This window comes from Dermochelys coriacea, chromosome 3, assembly GCF_009764565.3.
Source record: "Dermochelys coriacea isolate rDerCor1 chromosome 3, rDerCor1.pri.v4, whole genome shotgun sequence".
In the NCBI taxonomy this organism is placed as follows: domain Eukaryota; kingdom Metazoa; phylum Chordata; order Testudines; family Dermochelyidae; genus Dermochelys; species Dermochelys coriacea.
In genome coordinates, this window is record NC_050070.1 from 37016761 (window position 1) to 37034549 (window position 17789).

Sequence of the window (17789 nt, forward strand, 5' to 3'; positions counted from 1 at the left end):
CGGAGCCACTGAGGATATACAAGGAGGACAGCCACTTGGAACAATCCTGCTGGAAATAACTTTGTGTGTACAGTAGTAGAAAGAAGAAAGTTTTCTACACCGCTACCAATACCATACCATAAATGTTTATACATCCTGAGGCTGATCTGGTCTCTGGGCATGTCTGCCACTGCCCTGCTCAGGGTGTTAAAGGTAATACTATACAACTGTGGGGATGGAAAATAGGCAGAGTATGCTTAGGGGCTTCTTTGTCAATGGCTGAAAACAGAAGAGGATCCAGTGTTCTATGGTAGCAGGCACATTGATAGACTAAGTCACTGGCCGTGGACTAAATGACATGAATTGAAGAGTAGAGTCTCTACTAATTGGTGTCCTACCCTTCCATGATGATGCCACAGATAACAATAATCTAACCACAGATGTCAATCTACAGAATCTACTGCTTTGTTTCCCCATACTCTCTATCACAAGCACCAATGAACCCAATCACCCAGAGATGGTCCCTCCCTTTCTTCAGCTCACAATATCATTGCTCAGCCTTCTTCATCACCTAACTGAGGAAACTAAAGGGATGTAGATGCTGAAGCCAGCACCTGAAAAAATGATGTGGTGGGGAAAAGTGAAACAAGATCCATATCCTAAGATAAAGCTTCTAAATTAGACAAAGTCTGTTACTCTTACACATAGAATATTTATCTCCCCAGTTCCCCAACCACTGAACTCAACGAGAGGATGGAAACAGAGGGAAAAAAACCTAGCAGATTTCTCACCTCAGCCTGAGGCCTGCTGCTGTAGGGAGAAGGTAGGGAGGTCTCTGATTCCTGAGTGGTCTACACCACAGCCCCAAGAGCAGCTCTGCTGTGAACTACATCTGTGAGTAGCTGCTCTTCATTCTGTGCTGCAGCTCCCCTGCTGTATTGCAGGGCTTGGAGAGCAGATTTTGCTGCTTCATCACCAGCTTCCCTGGTGGACAATGGGAGCCTGAGTTAGAGCAGGAAACCAGTACACACTCATCTGGCTCTGTCTGAACCCAGGGAATGCCACAGAATGGCTCCCCTATTCTACCCAGCCCATTGCTCCTTCCAGGAAGCCTAGGAGAAGTGAAATCAGTAGAAGATGAGAAGCAGCCTCAGTCACAGCTCCCTGATTATCTACCCATACCCCTGCACAGTCTCTGTACAAAGGGAGTGAAGCAGGCCAGAGGGTCTGTCCCAAAGTATTGATTACAGCCTCTTAACCTTTTCTGCAATAATGTTTTGCCCTCTGACTGAAAGGTTGGATACCACTGCCATGGTGAGATATAATGCTTGTGAGACAAAAGTCCCATCCCTGTGGAAATGCCATCTAGGTGCATAGGTTGATACTGAGCAGGACACTGTTATTAAAGAAAGGCAAGTGGAATATATATTTTTTTTTCATAAGAAGGAAATAGAAAGTAAGTACTTCCCCTCAGGTCAAGTCAGAGGTGAATGCAGTTTTGAAAAGAGAGGCCAGACAATGGGTGAGAATTGCAGCTTGTGTAGAAGAACCCATGCTCGCTTTCATCTAGCTAGCCTGCTTAACAATAGCAGGGAAGATGCCTCCAAGCAGGCTTCATCATGAGTTATACAAACCTGCCTGAATTCCCTGGGTACACACTCAAATTTGTGTCCTGCACTGAATCCCGCACCACGATGTTCTCACTGCTATTTATAGAAATCTAGCTAGATTAATGCTAAGGTGGGTACATTAATGCTAAGGTGAGCTGCAAATCACATTCCTGGTTGCAATGTAGACATAGCCTAAGAGTGAGGAAAAAACTGGCATATCCCTTGGAGAATGGTTGCTGTTAAAACTGCCCCTTCAGATATCCCTGTGCTCCCTGGAGATATTCAGAAGAATGTCACACAAAACAAAAAAACAACAACAAAGAGGGGGAATTAAATACTGTGGGCTAGATCCTGTCATTTTTATTCATACTGAATAGTTATCGTACTCTGCAAGGAGTTTCATTTCAATAAATGAAATTACTTGTAGAGTAACATACTACTCACTGTTAGGGTTGCCAATTTTGGTTGGACATATTCCTGGAGGTTTCATCGCATGACATACTCTTTAATTAAAGATTAATCTTTAATTCCTGGTGATTCCAGGGCAATCCCAGAGGGTTGGCAACCCTACATTGTGTATAAGAATGGCAAAAATTCTAACTGTTGAACAAATGCATGGCCTTATTTTAAGAAAATCTTACCCTTTAATCTCCTCCTTGCTTGTCTGGAGTGCTCTCTTTGTCTAATTACATGGCTGATTCTATAATGTCAATGGGAATATTCCTGAGTACAAACTTCTCATATTCTGCCACCACCTAATGGGAATATTTGTGAGGCAGGTTATTATTCAACATGAGTAAGAGTGGTAGAATTGGGTTGGCAGGAATCGGCCCTTAGATCATACCCTGTTTTGGAAAGAAACATATTTACTGTAAAGCATCATGAACACACCTATGGTACTGCATAAATAACAATAAATCAATAATTGGGTGGGTGGGGAGCTGAAAAGGAATACTGGGAGCACAGGAGGTGATGATAAAAGCTATTTGAGCCACAGAGGGCTAGAAAACAGCCATGGCTCATATGGAACAAAAACCAGTGGTCATAAGAGGAATAGAAAGGGAGACAGAAGAGTGAGATTAGGATTATCAGAATAGGGTGAAACTGTAGATGAATCCCTGCCCATTGAGATGAGAAGACACCCATTATTTTTTATGACAGCACATTTATCAATTTCATGGTTCCAAAATTATTAATGAAAACGTATGTTGGTTATTTTCAATTTTATCTTAATATGAACAATTAAAGAACATCTTTCTTTGCCATTGACAGTTCTATAGTTAGGTACAAATTCTGATTCGGCAAGGGTGCCTACTATTCCTTTTCAAATACCGGCACTTTTTCCTATTTGAAGGGAAAAACCCAACAACCCTGCACCATACATCAGTTAGTAAGACCAGATAAGAAGTGGAACAGAGAGAAAATGAAAAGACTAATGTGGTTACTGAAAGAAAATATTTTTTTTAAGGAAGAAAAGACACAGTAAGAAAGAATAGTTAATTATGTACAATATCTGAAGGTCTGTACAGACCTGCTCTGCAGCACTCACTCCTGTTTTACAATACTGAACCCCACTGTGATGTGCTGTGTTCTTCAGCTCAGACTTTCCTTACAGTGTTTAATGACTTACGCACTTCATTCATTTCTCGTTGAGCATTGGTTTTTATTTGAATGCTGTATTTATTGTGGGAGATTCTAAGCAGTGGAACCCAACATTACCACTATAGTAAGTGTTTTTAGGGAGAGGTAGAAAAAAATGACATAGATGTTATATAGTAATTAAAATGCATGTAAAAAATAATTAGACTTTTTTTTATCCCTGATATTGTATTTTATGTATTTGCAAATAGAAGTAAGAAAAGCTCTCAAATATTATACAAATAAATTACTTTGTTTTTTAACGTAACACACTCACAGCAAAGGAAGATAACAGGAACTGGGGCAGAGGCAAAGAGTTACATATGGTCAGTCCTGAGTGCCTACTAGATCCTTGGAGTCCACATGGATTTTGAAAGATTTGGTGTGTGATCCAAATTTCATTGAAGTCAATGGGAGTTTTTCAGTTGACTTCAGTGAATTTTGGATTAGACTCTTCCACAGTGTGAGGCCTCTGTTTCCTCAGTGGAGGGGTGGAAAGAAACCCTACCCACAGTGGAAGAATTTGGCAGATGCTCACTGAGTTTTCCTCACCTCAGTTTCTTCCCTTATACAATTTTTCCAGAAAAGAAGGCAATTTCTGTTTGAGATTTTTGTAAAAATGAAAGCAAAGAAGTTGTTTTGCACACATCTAGTAATTTCGACCTTATATGATATGACAGTGTCCCTTTCAGCTTTTTTAGACTGACTTTAAAATATTCCAGACATGTTTGTGTGGTGTGTAGACCTATGTATGAACATCTATATTTATCACTTTGTTGGACTAGAAGGAGGAAAGGGGCAACCCAATTAAATTGCATACTGTACAGTTAGGAACTGGTGTATGACTAAGTCAGTAGTGAGATGAGTCAGGTGTCATAAAAAACAGAGGATTCTGATTGGATGATGAAAGATTCCATCTGTTCAGGAAGCTAATATAACTGCATAGGTTGGGAATTGGTAGCCATGTTGTTTTCCCTCATGCCCATGAAAAAGCAAATAAAATGACAGGCACCCCACATATTTGAGAAACCTTTGGTTTGTGAAATCTGTGGCTTTTGATAGGAATGTAGCTATTACTGAAGTATCATTGCCTCTCTCTGCAGAATCTCTGAAACTAAATGCTGTATATTTTCCTTTTAAAAAGAAGGTGCTACTTTGCATGAGTTCTTACAGTAAAAATATGGCAAGGTTTATTCTACCAAAGAGATATATAAAAATGTATTTGGTAGAAGCAAAGGGAGGAAGCACTGTCGGAAGGTCTGAGTCTTATTCCTAGCTCTCCAGTGAATCACTGAGCAATCTGGAATGGCTCACTCAATCTCTCTGTGTCTCATTTCTCCCATCTGTAAAATGGAGCTAAAAATACCTACCTCACAGGGGTGTTGTGAGGCTTTATTAATTAATTTTTGTAAAGTGCTTTGAGATCCTTGGATGAAAGGTGCTATAGAAAAGCCAATATGCTTCACTTTTGTAAGGGAAGTAATACAGGAACACACATATGTTCAGGTGGCTGAAGGAACCTGATGCTTTAAAACACTGCTGAAAAGTGTCCAGCTACCTAGTATAACAGTACATCTTGATGTTTGTTGTTTCCTATAGGTTATGTAAAAAACAACTCCCATGGTCAAACCCATGGAGGAAATTATACTTTGGCTCATCACAGAACTACTCCCTATAAACTACAAGGTACCCAGTTTACCTCACAAGTGAAGAAATGTTCAAGACACTTAGAGAAACAGACACACAGATTCCAGCCAACAATTATGTCTTCTCTATTGCCAAACCATCTGTAGACAGACCACTTACATAAGGCTAGATCATGTCTTAAAGACACAGCAAGGCATAGTAAGAGAGGAGGTACCCTCCCAGGAGAGAATCAGGAAACCTGGTTGGGCCAGGATGTGGGGAGCACAATCTGCAACTCCCCTTATGATTATTCCCTGTCCATGCAGCCAGCCAGCACATAGGAAGAATCAGAGTGATAGCTGCATCCACCCCACTCTTGGCCACTTGTACCTTGGGGAAACATTTTGGTAGCAGCCTATCTGTGTTCCCAGGTGTAACTGTTACAATTTAAGCCAGGTTGTGTAAGTGGTGGGATAAGGTGCCATACTCCCTCCCCACATAGCCATATAACAGTCAGTCAAGATCTCACTTATAATGTGTGGAGTCCTAATAAAATTCATATTATCATTAAACAGAAAAATGTGAGGATCCAGTTAAAAGTTAAACTTTGGTAGCATAAAAATAATAATAGCATGGTAAGATTTTATATAGTTGACTCAAAGGGAAGTAACATTGTTTTGTATAAAATAATTTTGCCTCATTGTTAAACTAAAATATTTCGAAAATCATGTTAACCAACCATGTTGGGACTTGAACCTTTGGGGTGATGACCATTCTTGCCTGACCCAGCAAAGCACTTAAGTACGTAGATTCAAAACTAAGCACGTGCATAAGATCTGGCCAGAGTGCTGATAGCCCTGGAGAACTGTGCCTGGGACCAGATGACAATGATACCTGCATCTGTAGTTTTCCTTTAAAAAAAAAAGTTACTTCATGCAGTTAATTAATAAATGTTTCCCTAGAAACATAATTGTTTTTAAAGAAATATAACGTGGAAGACAAATAGTAACTGAAGGATTAAAATAATTTATTCCCCTGTTTCCCTCATCAAAGATTCAAACATTACACTTTCTTCTTCTCCACTACTTGCCCCTCCTCCTCCTTTTTTCAGTTGAATGGGCAGGAGAGCTTAAATGGATAAAACCAAACTCACAGAATAAACAATATTAAAGTTACAGCTTTTATCCAGCTTCACAAGCACTCAAAAGGAATTTATGTCTTTACTCAGGAAATAAGTGATTCATATTTTGGCTTTGCACTATAATATAGGCAAAGTGCTGCACATTCATCCAGTGGTAATCATCCATATGCCCAAGTCAAAACACCAGCTCAGAATTCAAAGGTTCAGAAGGTGTTGTGTGGAACACTCAGTGCACACATGATCAGTCCTATTATGAATGAACTGAGAATATATACATTTTCATGTCCTGTGTTTCAATATGCTGTTAAACTCACATTGGCTTTAAAACAGCTTTTGGAAGTTAAAGTCTTAGGCTTGAACACGTCAGCATTTTTCGGAGGTGTAGCTTACTGCCTCATTAATTGTTCTCCCTGTTACTTCTTTCACCTCTGGCTGCCTATCAGACACAACTGCAAGAAGTTCTATGTGAAAGCACCAGTTTCCACTGAATTGTCTTCATATAGATGGTCCGGGGCTGTAATATTTACAGTAATGTGAGATTTGTTTATAAATTTCATTTTAGAATATGATCATTAGAGTATTAAACGCATTTGATTTTCTTATACCACAGACTAATTGTCTAACTTAACTACCTACTTCTATGCAAACACATCAAATGGAAAATTTTTAAATAGCTGAACTATATTTCAAGTCTTGCACTGAGAAAACCAGGTTCTGACACACCTCAATTGTAGTGAACTGAGGCCATCCGAATTTTGAATATCACAAAAACAATAGACTTGTAAACTAAAATAATACCAAGATTGACAATAAAAATGGGTTTGATGACAATGAACTGGGTTTTCTTATCAGCTGAATGTAACACACATCTTTACTTGTTAATAATCCTCTATACTTAACTAGCTAATGTAGTTTGCACAATATACTACCCTCAGATCTCTGCTCTTCCTTTCCTAGACACAACCTAATCCGCTATGTATATCAGTTCTGCTGCTTAACTACAGCTTCCTCTCATCCCAGGATCCCCAACCACTATGTAGCATGAACACTAGCATGTGGCTAAAGTATTATATTTCTCACTGTTGAGCTTTGTATTTAAAATTCTGATTTATTCTTTTGTCCGCCACCCTGCAGAAAATATTCTTTTATGCCAAAAGCATGCCTGTCAGCAAATATCAGTAAATTAAATTCTCCTGCTACCTGAAATTTCCCACTACATTTTGTTTAACCCAAAGCACAAAGGTCGTAGCTAAGAAATTGTTATATCTACAATTGTACCAAAATACATCTGAGTCCCTATGATGTTAGCTTATGCTGATGGGCCAGCTCTTGAGCTGGTGCAAATCAGCATAACTCCATTGATTGAGCTGGCCCAGTGCATCATTCTAATTATTAAATTGGGGAAGTGCTTTTTTAAAAAAATGTGAGTTACTGTTACATGTAAGTGTTTGCAGCAAATAATCCAAATGTTTGAGTAGATGAGTGTCAAAATATATTTTATATTGTGTTTTAGTCAATAACAATTGACCTATGTTTAAGAACTTGTATGATGGTGATGCACATTAACTTTTGAATTACCGTGAGATATATCCAAGGGTATCCCTGGTGTCTCAGAGTGACTCATTCTATTCACAAAGTTGCCCCTCCGTTACTCACTAGTTATTGGAGCAGAACTCAGTAAAACAGAGTTATGATGTCTCATCTTGTGATATTGTGATGTATAGGATAACAAGCCAATACAGGAATTATCTAATGTGGCCTTTGTATAGACAAGACACTTTGGATTGAAGCCAATGTCATGTATGTAAGGGAATCTAAATTGGGGATAGTGTAGCTACTTACACTTATATTGTACATACTGTTATTTCTACTTTCCTTTTATGTAATAATTATCACAGTTTTTTACTTATTCATAGTTTGCAATAGCTGAGCAATAGATTTTGAATTCTAGCTACGGGTGCACTTATTGAAATGTATTTGTACCTCTTTGTGTACTTGTCTTGCAGTTGTTTTTCATATAGCACTAATGATGTATATGGTGCTTATATAAGAGCCAATTCTCTTTTGGTGTACATTAATTAATTAAGAAAACAGACCCTATAATGCTCACTCCTTTAAAAAGATGGGAGTGAGGAAAGTTAAACCAACCTAAGGAAATATAATAGTTTGAATAATATAATTATAATAACCCCAGTAAAACTATAAATAAAGAAGTGAAAGGGGGAATAGAAGAATTTATGCCTTAATATTTTAGAAATAATGCTGATTAATAAAATTTAGTAAAAATTGTCTTTTTTCCTGCATAATTAATAGTTTATTATATGATAAATGAAATAAATTAATGGTGCATAGCAAATATATAAAAATGCCCTTCTGGGCTTTACAGATATTCATTTTCTTAATGCAAGTGGTTTCTACTTATGTGAACATGGGTCTTAGTGTTCTAGAGCTACTGTATGATAAACAGTATTTGACATGCAGTTTGTTTTCTGTCCATGCTATTGCAACAACAGTTCCAATTCTAGCCACTTTTTTTCTTTTCTTTTCCTTTTTCTTTCTTTCTTTGTTTCTTTCTTTGTTTCTTTCTTTTTTTATGCAGAAGACCATCAAATGAATTGTCACAATACTCGAATAATGCAAGACACAGAAAAAGACGATAACAATAATGATGAGTATGATAATTATGATGAACTGGTGGCCAAGTCATTGTTAAATCTTGGCAAAATTGCAGAGGATGCAGCATACAGAGCCAGGACAGAATCAGAAATGAACAGCAATACATCTAATAGTCTGGAAGATGATAGTGACAAAAATGAAAATATTGGTCGGAAAAGTGAGCTGAGTTTAGATTTAGACAGTGATGTTGTTAGGGAAACAGTGGACTCCCTTAAATTATTAGCACAAGGACATGGTGTAGTGCTTTCAGAAAACATTAATGACAGAAATTATTCAGACAATATTTCACAGCAAGATAACAGAAATATGAACTTTGTAATGCTAGGGAAGCCTATGAACAATGGACTTATGGAAAAAATGGTGGAAGAGAGTGATGAAGAGGTGTGTCTCAGCAGTTTGGAATGCTTAAGGAACCAGTGTTTTGATCTGGCTAGGAAACTTAGTGAAACAAACCCACAGGAAAGAAATCAGCAGCAAAATATGAATGCTCGTCAACATGTCAGGCAAGAAGATGACTTCATGCCAGATCGGAATTACTCTGACATGATGAACTTAATGAGGCTTGAAGAACAGTTGAGCCCCAGATCTAGAACTTTTTCTAGCTGTGCAAAGGAGGATGGGTGTCATGAAAGAGATGATGATACCACCTCTATTACTTCAGACAGGTCTGAAGAAGTTTTTGATATGACAAAAGGTAACTTAACCCTGCTTGAGAAAGCTATTGCTTTGGAAACTGAAAGAGCAAAAGCCATGAGGGAAAAAATGGCAATGGAAGCTGGAAGGAGGGATAATATGAGATCATTTGAGGAACAGCCTCCACGACAACTTTCTGGGGATGACAGGAAGCCTAAATCCAGTGACGGCCATGTCAAAAAGCCATATTATGGTAAAGGTAATATTTCTATATACTGTATGTTGTGTCATGAAAAAGTGTGAGCTAACGTGCTAATAAGTGATGCTTAGAACTCTAATGTGAAGTCATTGTTTATTTAATTTGTATGACTATGGCGTGATTCTAAAATAGCATCATGCTGTAATTACCTAATAGAACAACTCATTCTACAGTGTTAGAAACATGTACAGTATTTCAGTGCAATATCATTTGGCTAAATAGAAAATCATAACTTTTCAGGGAAACAAAACAAATAAGAGATCATGTTGAAAGAGGCAAAGATGATTCTAGCAGGTATTATGACTAAAAATATGAGGAGAATTGCATTGCATACTTTATTGAATGATGGGGATTTATGTAGTAGTTAGTCAATCAGCCATGAAGTGCATATTTTACAGATTGGATTGGGTAGGTGCCATCATGATTTATAAAATTATCATCAAATGACAGTTATTGATGAAGCCTCTCCCATCTAAAACATAGAGTTGCCTGATAGAAATTGAACAGTATCAGAATGACCGATAACATAAGATAGGGGCAGTGACTGCACATTAATTATCTTAAGATACTAAGGTAATGGAAACCGGTTGCTATGCAAAGCATAGTGTGGCCTGGGCTGAGATCAATAGCAATTTCTTTCTTATATGCATTCCACTTCACTGGTTTCATTCCATTGTGAAAACAGTTAAGGTGCTGCCTTAACCATAATTTTGATAGATAGATAGATAGATAGATAGATAGATAGATATAAAGTTAAGTTTAAAATATGTTTTAATTTAAAGAATTATCCTAGTAATGGTGTGTTTATATTAACACACCCCTTTGTATGTGTGCATATATATATGCATTAGGTCTCTGTCCTATACAGCATTCAATACCTCCCGAAATTTGTTGAACACCCTGAATTCCTGTTGACTTTAATGGAAGTTGAGGGCTCTGCATTTCTAAGGAGGTGTTAAGCATGTTGCTGACTTGGTTATATATTGTATTTCTTATAGAGAAACACCTGGTTTCATCTCTATAATTTAGTCTGTGGGTTTGGGGCGATGGGTTATTTTGTTTTTTCCATTATAAACCTCTGATTTCAAAGGGTGATAACATGGCCATAAAATCTGGCTGTGAGATTAAAGTTGGCACACCACATCTCAGATCAGGAGATTTTTGATTTTATAAACAAGTTTTAAGAGGGGGAAATAGCCAGTCTCTTATAAGTTATACAAACAGGAACATGGAAGTTATTGGTTTCAGAAACTCGTCTGCAATGTAGCTTAGAAATTTTGTTTGCTTTCAGACACAAAGATTGTAGTCCACTGTATGAACTAGTAATGTTGGGTGTTTGGGGAAGACATTGTTTAAGTTTAGTTAAACAGTTATTCCATAGCAATGTGGATTTTTCTATTGTTTTCATGTGATACATAATAGGTGTATGTTCCCTTCTTAATGTGTGTATGTAACAAAACCAAACAGAACATGTCAAATCAGTGCTGACATTAAAATCCTTAAAACAGTGTTTTCCAGATCTTCCAACCCACGAATGCTTAGGAAAACACATAAACATATATCTCTGCAGTCGCCAAAGGATTAATATAGTAGTAGTAGAAATATGGGCTGCTTATTTCAGTGATTTCTAGAGCTTCCCTGATGCCAACCTACTTCTAAGGACTGCCTGATGAATTGGAGATAGGCCCAAATTGGAGACAGATACAAAGGAAAGCCCTGAAATTTATGGTAGTTTGGATCAGGAAACTTTACTTGTGACCCTTCTCTGTTCTTCATAGATGAAAGGCTGCAGGAGAGGGGGAAGGAGAATGATTCCTTCCTCACTTTAGAAAAGATTGAGAAAAACAGAATATTGCAGTGAATTAGAGGGGGGGATGAAAGAAAGGGAGTTATTTATGTCATTCATTTTTATATCACATATAATCTCCCAAACATGCTTGCAAAAGTTCTCCAAAGTGATGAATGATACAATTAAAGGGAAATATTCTCAGGGTGGAGGTGTCTAGGAAGAATCGTAACTCCTGTCTTCTCTCTTCAGGAGCTCTCCTCTCAGAGATCACTGAAACAACAAAGGCATGGCAAGCCACCTTTTTTCCTTCCATTTAAAATCTTCCAGAGACTCTTTCCTCCAAAACTGATGACTTTTAAAACCTTGTGACCCAGCTTGGGCAAACTTTGCTCAGGCAAAACTTCCACTGTGGCAAGGATTGAGTGAGGATTTCAGGATTAGGCTCTTAAAAAAAATTAAAAACAATAAAGTAATATTCTCTGTGGGAGGAAGGGATTCAATAAGAGCAAATCAGCTAGTCAACATATGTACGCATTTATATTGCGAGGTGATTATAATCCTGAGCCCTAAGTTTTCTGCATAGTTGCATAGAGTTTTAGCTAGATGTCTTCTATTAGGTCAATGGGAAATTGTGCAAATAAAATTCCATGCAAGTTTCGGAAATGTAAGATTAGTGTGCAGCATCTTTTCTGACTTGCTAGACCATAAAGGCTCTTTTGGAGCTCATAAACCCTATATTCTAAGGATCTGAATACTCAGGAGAATTTGCATGGCACTGTAAGACAAGCTCCTCAGCTGGTCTAAATTGGCATTCCTCCACTGACTACTATAGAGCTGCATAGTTTACATCAGCTGAGGTTCTAGTCCATGGGCTCTAGAGAAGCCATTATGGTCTATTGTGTTAGTCATCTGCATTTTAATAGTCCTTGAATACTGGTATATTTACATTATACTTATTTTATTTATTTTTATGATTTATTCACTTATCTAACACTTTCCCCACATTTCAATGTGCTTTATACAAAGAGTTGTACAGAGTTGTGTGTGAGAATGAAAATGGGACTGGTGGTCTAGTGGTCTCAGCACAGGTATATGTGGAAGAAACTCGTGAGTTCTAATCCTAGCTCTGATACTGACTCCTTCTGTGCCCTTGCGTTTAACTGCTAAAACTCAATTTCCCAAAGTGTAAACTGGGGATAATGGTATTTACCTATTTCATAGGGCTTTTGTGATGTTTATATGACTGGACAGAGCTTTGAAGTTGAAATTTTGTAAATAAATACATTTACCATTGAATAGCAGAAAACATAGTACTATATGTTATACCTGACATACATGCAAACTAGTATAAAACATTAGCAAGTAGAAATGCATTTGTGACAGCTAAGTTTAAAGTGTGATATTAAAAGTTAATATTGGAAATTAGGCCAGGAGAACAATCACCATATGATAAAGAATTTCTCATAAGCCCAAGATGGTTGAGCAAGGGTTTGGAATTTAGAAAATGCAACAACCACATGAGAATATAAAAATAAAAACCTGCAACTGAATGTGAACTGTGGGTAGTATGTACACTTTATCTACTAAAAAGAGATTGTACCCAAATCTCTAGAAGTACAGAAAGGGTCCCTTGATGTCACTGGGGTTGTACCTGCTAAACCAGGGCTGGTTTTTACCATAAGACTTAATAGAAACCTAATAGCAAAACCTTATTTCCAAAGGAAAAAAAGCATAAATCCTGCAGCAAAGAAATAACAGGAGCAGCATAAAGTACATAAAAGATGATAGATCAGTTTGGGTTCTGAATTCAGGACTGACTGAAGAACTAGAATGGATGAAGATGTTTGCTTTTAGCTATTAACTTAGAATAAGACAGAATCTTTGTAGCCAGAGTATCATGAACCTTTTTTCTTAAAAACTGGTGTATAAATCAGGCAACAGTGTTAAAGATGATGTGGTGTAGCTTGTATTACGTGCTGAGTTGGAAGCCTTGGGATGTTACTTTACAAATGTTCTATTACAGGAAACAAACTGATGAAATATGTGATCAAGTTCTAGTTCAGGAATAATTTCACCAGCAGTTCCATTACTTTCTTGGCAGAAAACAATAGTTTATTGAACAGAAGTCTCCTGAGGCCCTTTCTTTGACTTGTACACAAAGAAACAAACAGCATTATAGAAGATTATTAACCTTTTAAGCTTATGAATATACAGACTTTATAGATGCATGATTATAATGGCCCAAATTCAAAATAAGGGATTGTTACATCTGATTAGCTCTTTTACCCTATCATCGCTTATTGGAGGAAAAAAATGCTTTTATATGCTTTTGTATTCTACTACTTCATAAGGAATTTAGAAAAATCAGTGTCATCTGCTTAGAGTGACTTTGAATAAGGATATATTTGTGCTGAATTGTTGAATCAGTATGCTAAGGAGCTGGGTCTGCTAACCTCAAGAGACTGAATTTCTATGACAGTACATTAGCAGGCTTCAGTACATCAGGCAAATAGTACTGAAAAGAAAGGGGGAACCAGCTAACAGTTTCAGAGTGTCTTTACACTCTTAAGTTGATGCTTGCCAGCAGAACATTGATTGACAGTGTTGTGGCTTTGCTGTAAGAAGGTCACTACCCAATCACTATGATAAGTATTGCTGTGATCATAGGAGCATGTGGTATGAAAAGAAGATAACGGGAATAAAAGTGACAAAATTGTTTTAAGAAGCAGCAGTTTTTTCTTTTAGTATTTTTAAGAACATTTACCAAAGAATAACTTACAACAGTAAATGAACCTTCTTACAGAAATTTGGAAAGCATAATTCATTTGACACATTTGTTGTAAATTATAGATCCCTCAAGAACAGAAAAGAAAGAGAGCAAATGTCCTACCCCTGGGTGTGATGGAACTGGCCATGTAACGGGGCTTTACCCCCATCACCGCAGTTTGTCAGGATGCCCACACAAAGATAGGGTCCCTCCAGAAAGTAAGTCCACATTGTTTCATGGAAACTGGGGATAAAACTCCAAAGATTTTTCTAGCATGCTTTTTCAACCTTTTTTATTTCCATTTTATGGTATGGTATGTCTCAGTTAAGCATCATGTTCTGTGCTATAGTTTTTTCTTTATTCCATCATATTCATATATCTAATAATTTTTAAACTAAAAAGAACAACTTTTAAAGCTGTATTCTTTGATTCTGAGAAGGTTAGGTTATTTTTAAAGAGATGCATTCAGTCTGCAGAGAAAGATTTTCCAGAAACACTGCACTGCTTTTACTTCTGAGTGCTGATGTCCCTGTTGTTTAGTTCAGGAACAATTGTGCTTTCAAGTTTGAAAAACTCACCACCCATTTTATTTATGTGTTTATTTATTTGGAGACATAATGAAAAAATGTACATTATAAAAAAGAGAGAGAAAGAGAATTTGGCCCTGTAGTAGTATTATCCAGGATTTTGAGCCATACTCTCTTGTCGTTTACTTGAGTGCATCTTCCCTTAAAGTGAATGAGTTCTGTGAGGACTGAAGTCAAAGGAAGTTACACTTGTGTAGAAGAGAGAAGGATTTGGTCTTGAAAGTTTAAGGCAGATCCTCAGCTGATATAAATTGGTATAGTTCCACTCAAGCTAACTAAGCTGTGCTGATTTTATACCAGCTGAGGATCTGGCTAGGGTCTGATTCTCTTTCTTACTTTCACTGGTGTGAAATGGGACAACATGTACATCATTGAGTTCTGTGGGCCTGTTTCTCCATTGTCTTGCAAATTGAGGAGTCATTTACACCTGTGTAAATTAAAATGGGTGCAAAACCCATCCAAATCGGAAGGGCAACATTTGACACCCATTTTGCACAGGTGTCCAGAAGTCTCCATGCAGCAAAGAATCAGACCCAATGGAATTTCACTGGTATAAAACCAGTGCAAGTGAAAGGAGAATCAGGCCCTTAAGACTTAAACTATAGAAGACCATGAGCCTGATTCACCACTGCACAACTCCAGTTTTACAATGGCATAAGTCTGTTAATGACAATACATTTACTGACATAAAACTGGAATAAGGCAGGTCTAAATTAGGCCCCCAAATCACCAAGAAAGTTGTAGTCTCAGAAAGGGAAGTCAGAAGTGTATTAGCACAGAGAGAGAGAGAGAGTCTAACACAAAGTCTTCTCTTTCATAGCAGGGTTGTTCTTTCTAGAATTAAGATAATGAGGATGTAATTTAGGGAACCTCATGGCAACTTGGTTGATCTGTGACTACAGCAGATTAAATTAATTCATTTTTCCATTTTTGTAATTTGACCTGTAATTTTCTGAAGTACAAATATTTTCTCAGGTGCTTAAAGTTCTCTCTCGTTTTTTGTAAATGGTGAAAATAAAGGTCTTTAGAAGTTGTTGTAAATCAAAGAAGAATATAGCTTTAAACTGTTTGCATGTTCCGTAGTTACTAAAATGAAAAAGGTGAGCTCATCTTTTTATTTATTTATTGAACTAATTTTCCTGTTATGCTGGCCTTGTGAAGCATGTTTCAAGAACAGCTTTGAATAGCAGGAATTTCAGAGTAAAGCTTTTGCATCTGCACACATTTTAATACACTGCCAGTGGTGGTGGTAATGGTGGTGATGATGATCTTTGAATCAGTCTCTATGGGTTAAATCCTCAAGTGTCTGCTTGGTTTTTATTCAATTCTTACTCAGCCAAAGCACTCGCTAATTTCAGCAGAATTTGTTTGAGTGAGAACTAAACAATGACTACATGAGTACATCCCATGTGAATAAAATGGGAGCTATTTGGAGAGGCTGAATGGCCTAGTTCTGTACATTAATGCACTAGCCATCCAGCTTTAGAGACATGAATTCAGATATGTTTCTTGTCATACAAAAGGAAAGGTTCCAGTCTAGTTCCTTGTTAATGTACCTCCATTTTACAAAACCTCTTGATAATTTGGCCCATTATAGCAAGAGTGTTGAAATTCAGAAGAGAATTGCCTTGAAAGAATTTGGGGGCGAATTTTGCACCCAACTTGCTTAAGCCAATGCTACCTATTTCTTACTCTCATGATTAATCACTCCACCAGCCCTCAACTTTACAAAGTGCTTACTGCTTAGGAGTTTCTTTTCCATATTTTTTTTCAATTTGCATCTTTTTAATTTAAGATTTATAGAGAATTAAAATAAAGAGAAAGGGACCAATTCTGCCCTCATGCTTACATGTGTAGTAACTTCCATTGACTACACCCATTTGACTGTGGGCAGAATTGGACCCTAGTAAAATTGAATTGACTTGCATAATTATGGTCACATTCTGCTCTCAGTTGTACTGAGAAATCTGGAGTACGTCAATTTTTTATTGGTATCACTGAAAGCAGATTTTGACTCGCAGGCTTTATTATAAGTGCATAAAACTGTATTACACAATCACAATCCACACTTTATTACTGGGCTGTTCCCAATCCACCTGTTACTATTGAGCTGATCAGTGTTCAGCATTTATGTATGGAGAGGATGTTGGGAGTTTCCTGCTTCACCATCACACCAGAGACACATTAATTATTAGATTCTGTAATTCCCATAATTCTCACTGTACAGTGTTACCCGTGTTAATGTGCATAAGGTCACGACACCTTCTTCCCTCATCAGACTTTATTGGTTACATGTATTTTGAGGAATGCTGGTTATTAATGAATCCCGGTTTTTGGTTTTTAAATGGTTTCATATATACTGGGACTTGATTTTTTTTTCTTGCTTTCATACGCTGCTGTTTTCTCTTACTCTCCTTGTCAAGTTCTTGCCATGCATGAAAATGTTCTTAAGTGTCCTACACCAGGCTGCACAGGTCGGGGCCACGTAAATAGCAACAGGAATTCTCACAGAAGGTAAGGAAGCCATCACTGGTCTAATAGTCTAGAGAGAACACTGCTTCAGAGCTGCAGCACTTCTGGCAGTCTGTTCTGAGAGTGTGTGTATATGTGTATGTGATTTTGTTCTTTTGTTTTAAAGATGGCATATGGTGCTTAGTGTGTTTTATTTATTCATTTTGCATCATAAAATCCTTAAACTTATTTTACAATGTGAAGATACTTCTGTGCAAAATTAATTTGATTCATGTAAGAAACTTTTTAAGCATCACTTGCGTTTTTATTTATTTTTTTAACTTAGCTAGAGTTGTATTAAAAGAAGCATATGACCCTTAAGGAGAAAGTAATAGAAGAAAGAAAAAGACCGCAAAAACTATCAAGACCAGGACAGAGTTATGGTTCATATAAAGTTCATCTTTATGAGTGATGACTCCATACTGCGTGAAAAATTCCACTCTAAGCATAAGAACAATTTTGTATGAATAAATAATAAAGAGCATTTCAATTACATATATATTACACAATTTAAAGTTTTCTACCATCCAAGGGCTCAACCTGAAGTCCATATTTAGGCAAAAATTAATGAGA

The 17789-nt window shown here is 37.1% G+C and overlaps 1 protein-coding gene across 20 annotated transcripts in view; it reads left to right on the forward strand.

The window, feature by feature from the left end:
- Positions 1-17789, forward strand: part of MYT1L (myelin transcription factor 1 like) — a 394424-nt gene that overhangs the window by 275241 nt on the left and 101394 nt on the right. For 11 of the 20 annotated variants that reach the window (XM_043510300.1, XM_038397032.2, XM_043510302.1 and 8 more), the window contains 3 exons: positions 8594-9562; positions 14202-14336; positions 17129-17219. In XM_043510300.1, coding sequence (XP_043366235.1) covers positions 8594-9562; positions 14202-14336; positions 17129-17219 — 1195 coding nt within the window. The remainder of the gene's footprint in view (positions 1-8593; positions 9563-14201; positions 14337-17128; positions 17220-17789) is intronic. The other 9 variants (XM_043510301.1, XM_043510305.1, XM_043510308.1 and 6 more) reach the window with 4 other exon arrangements.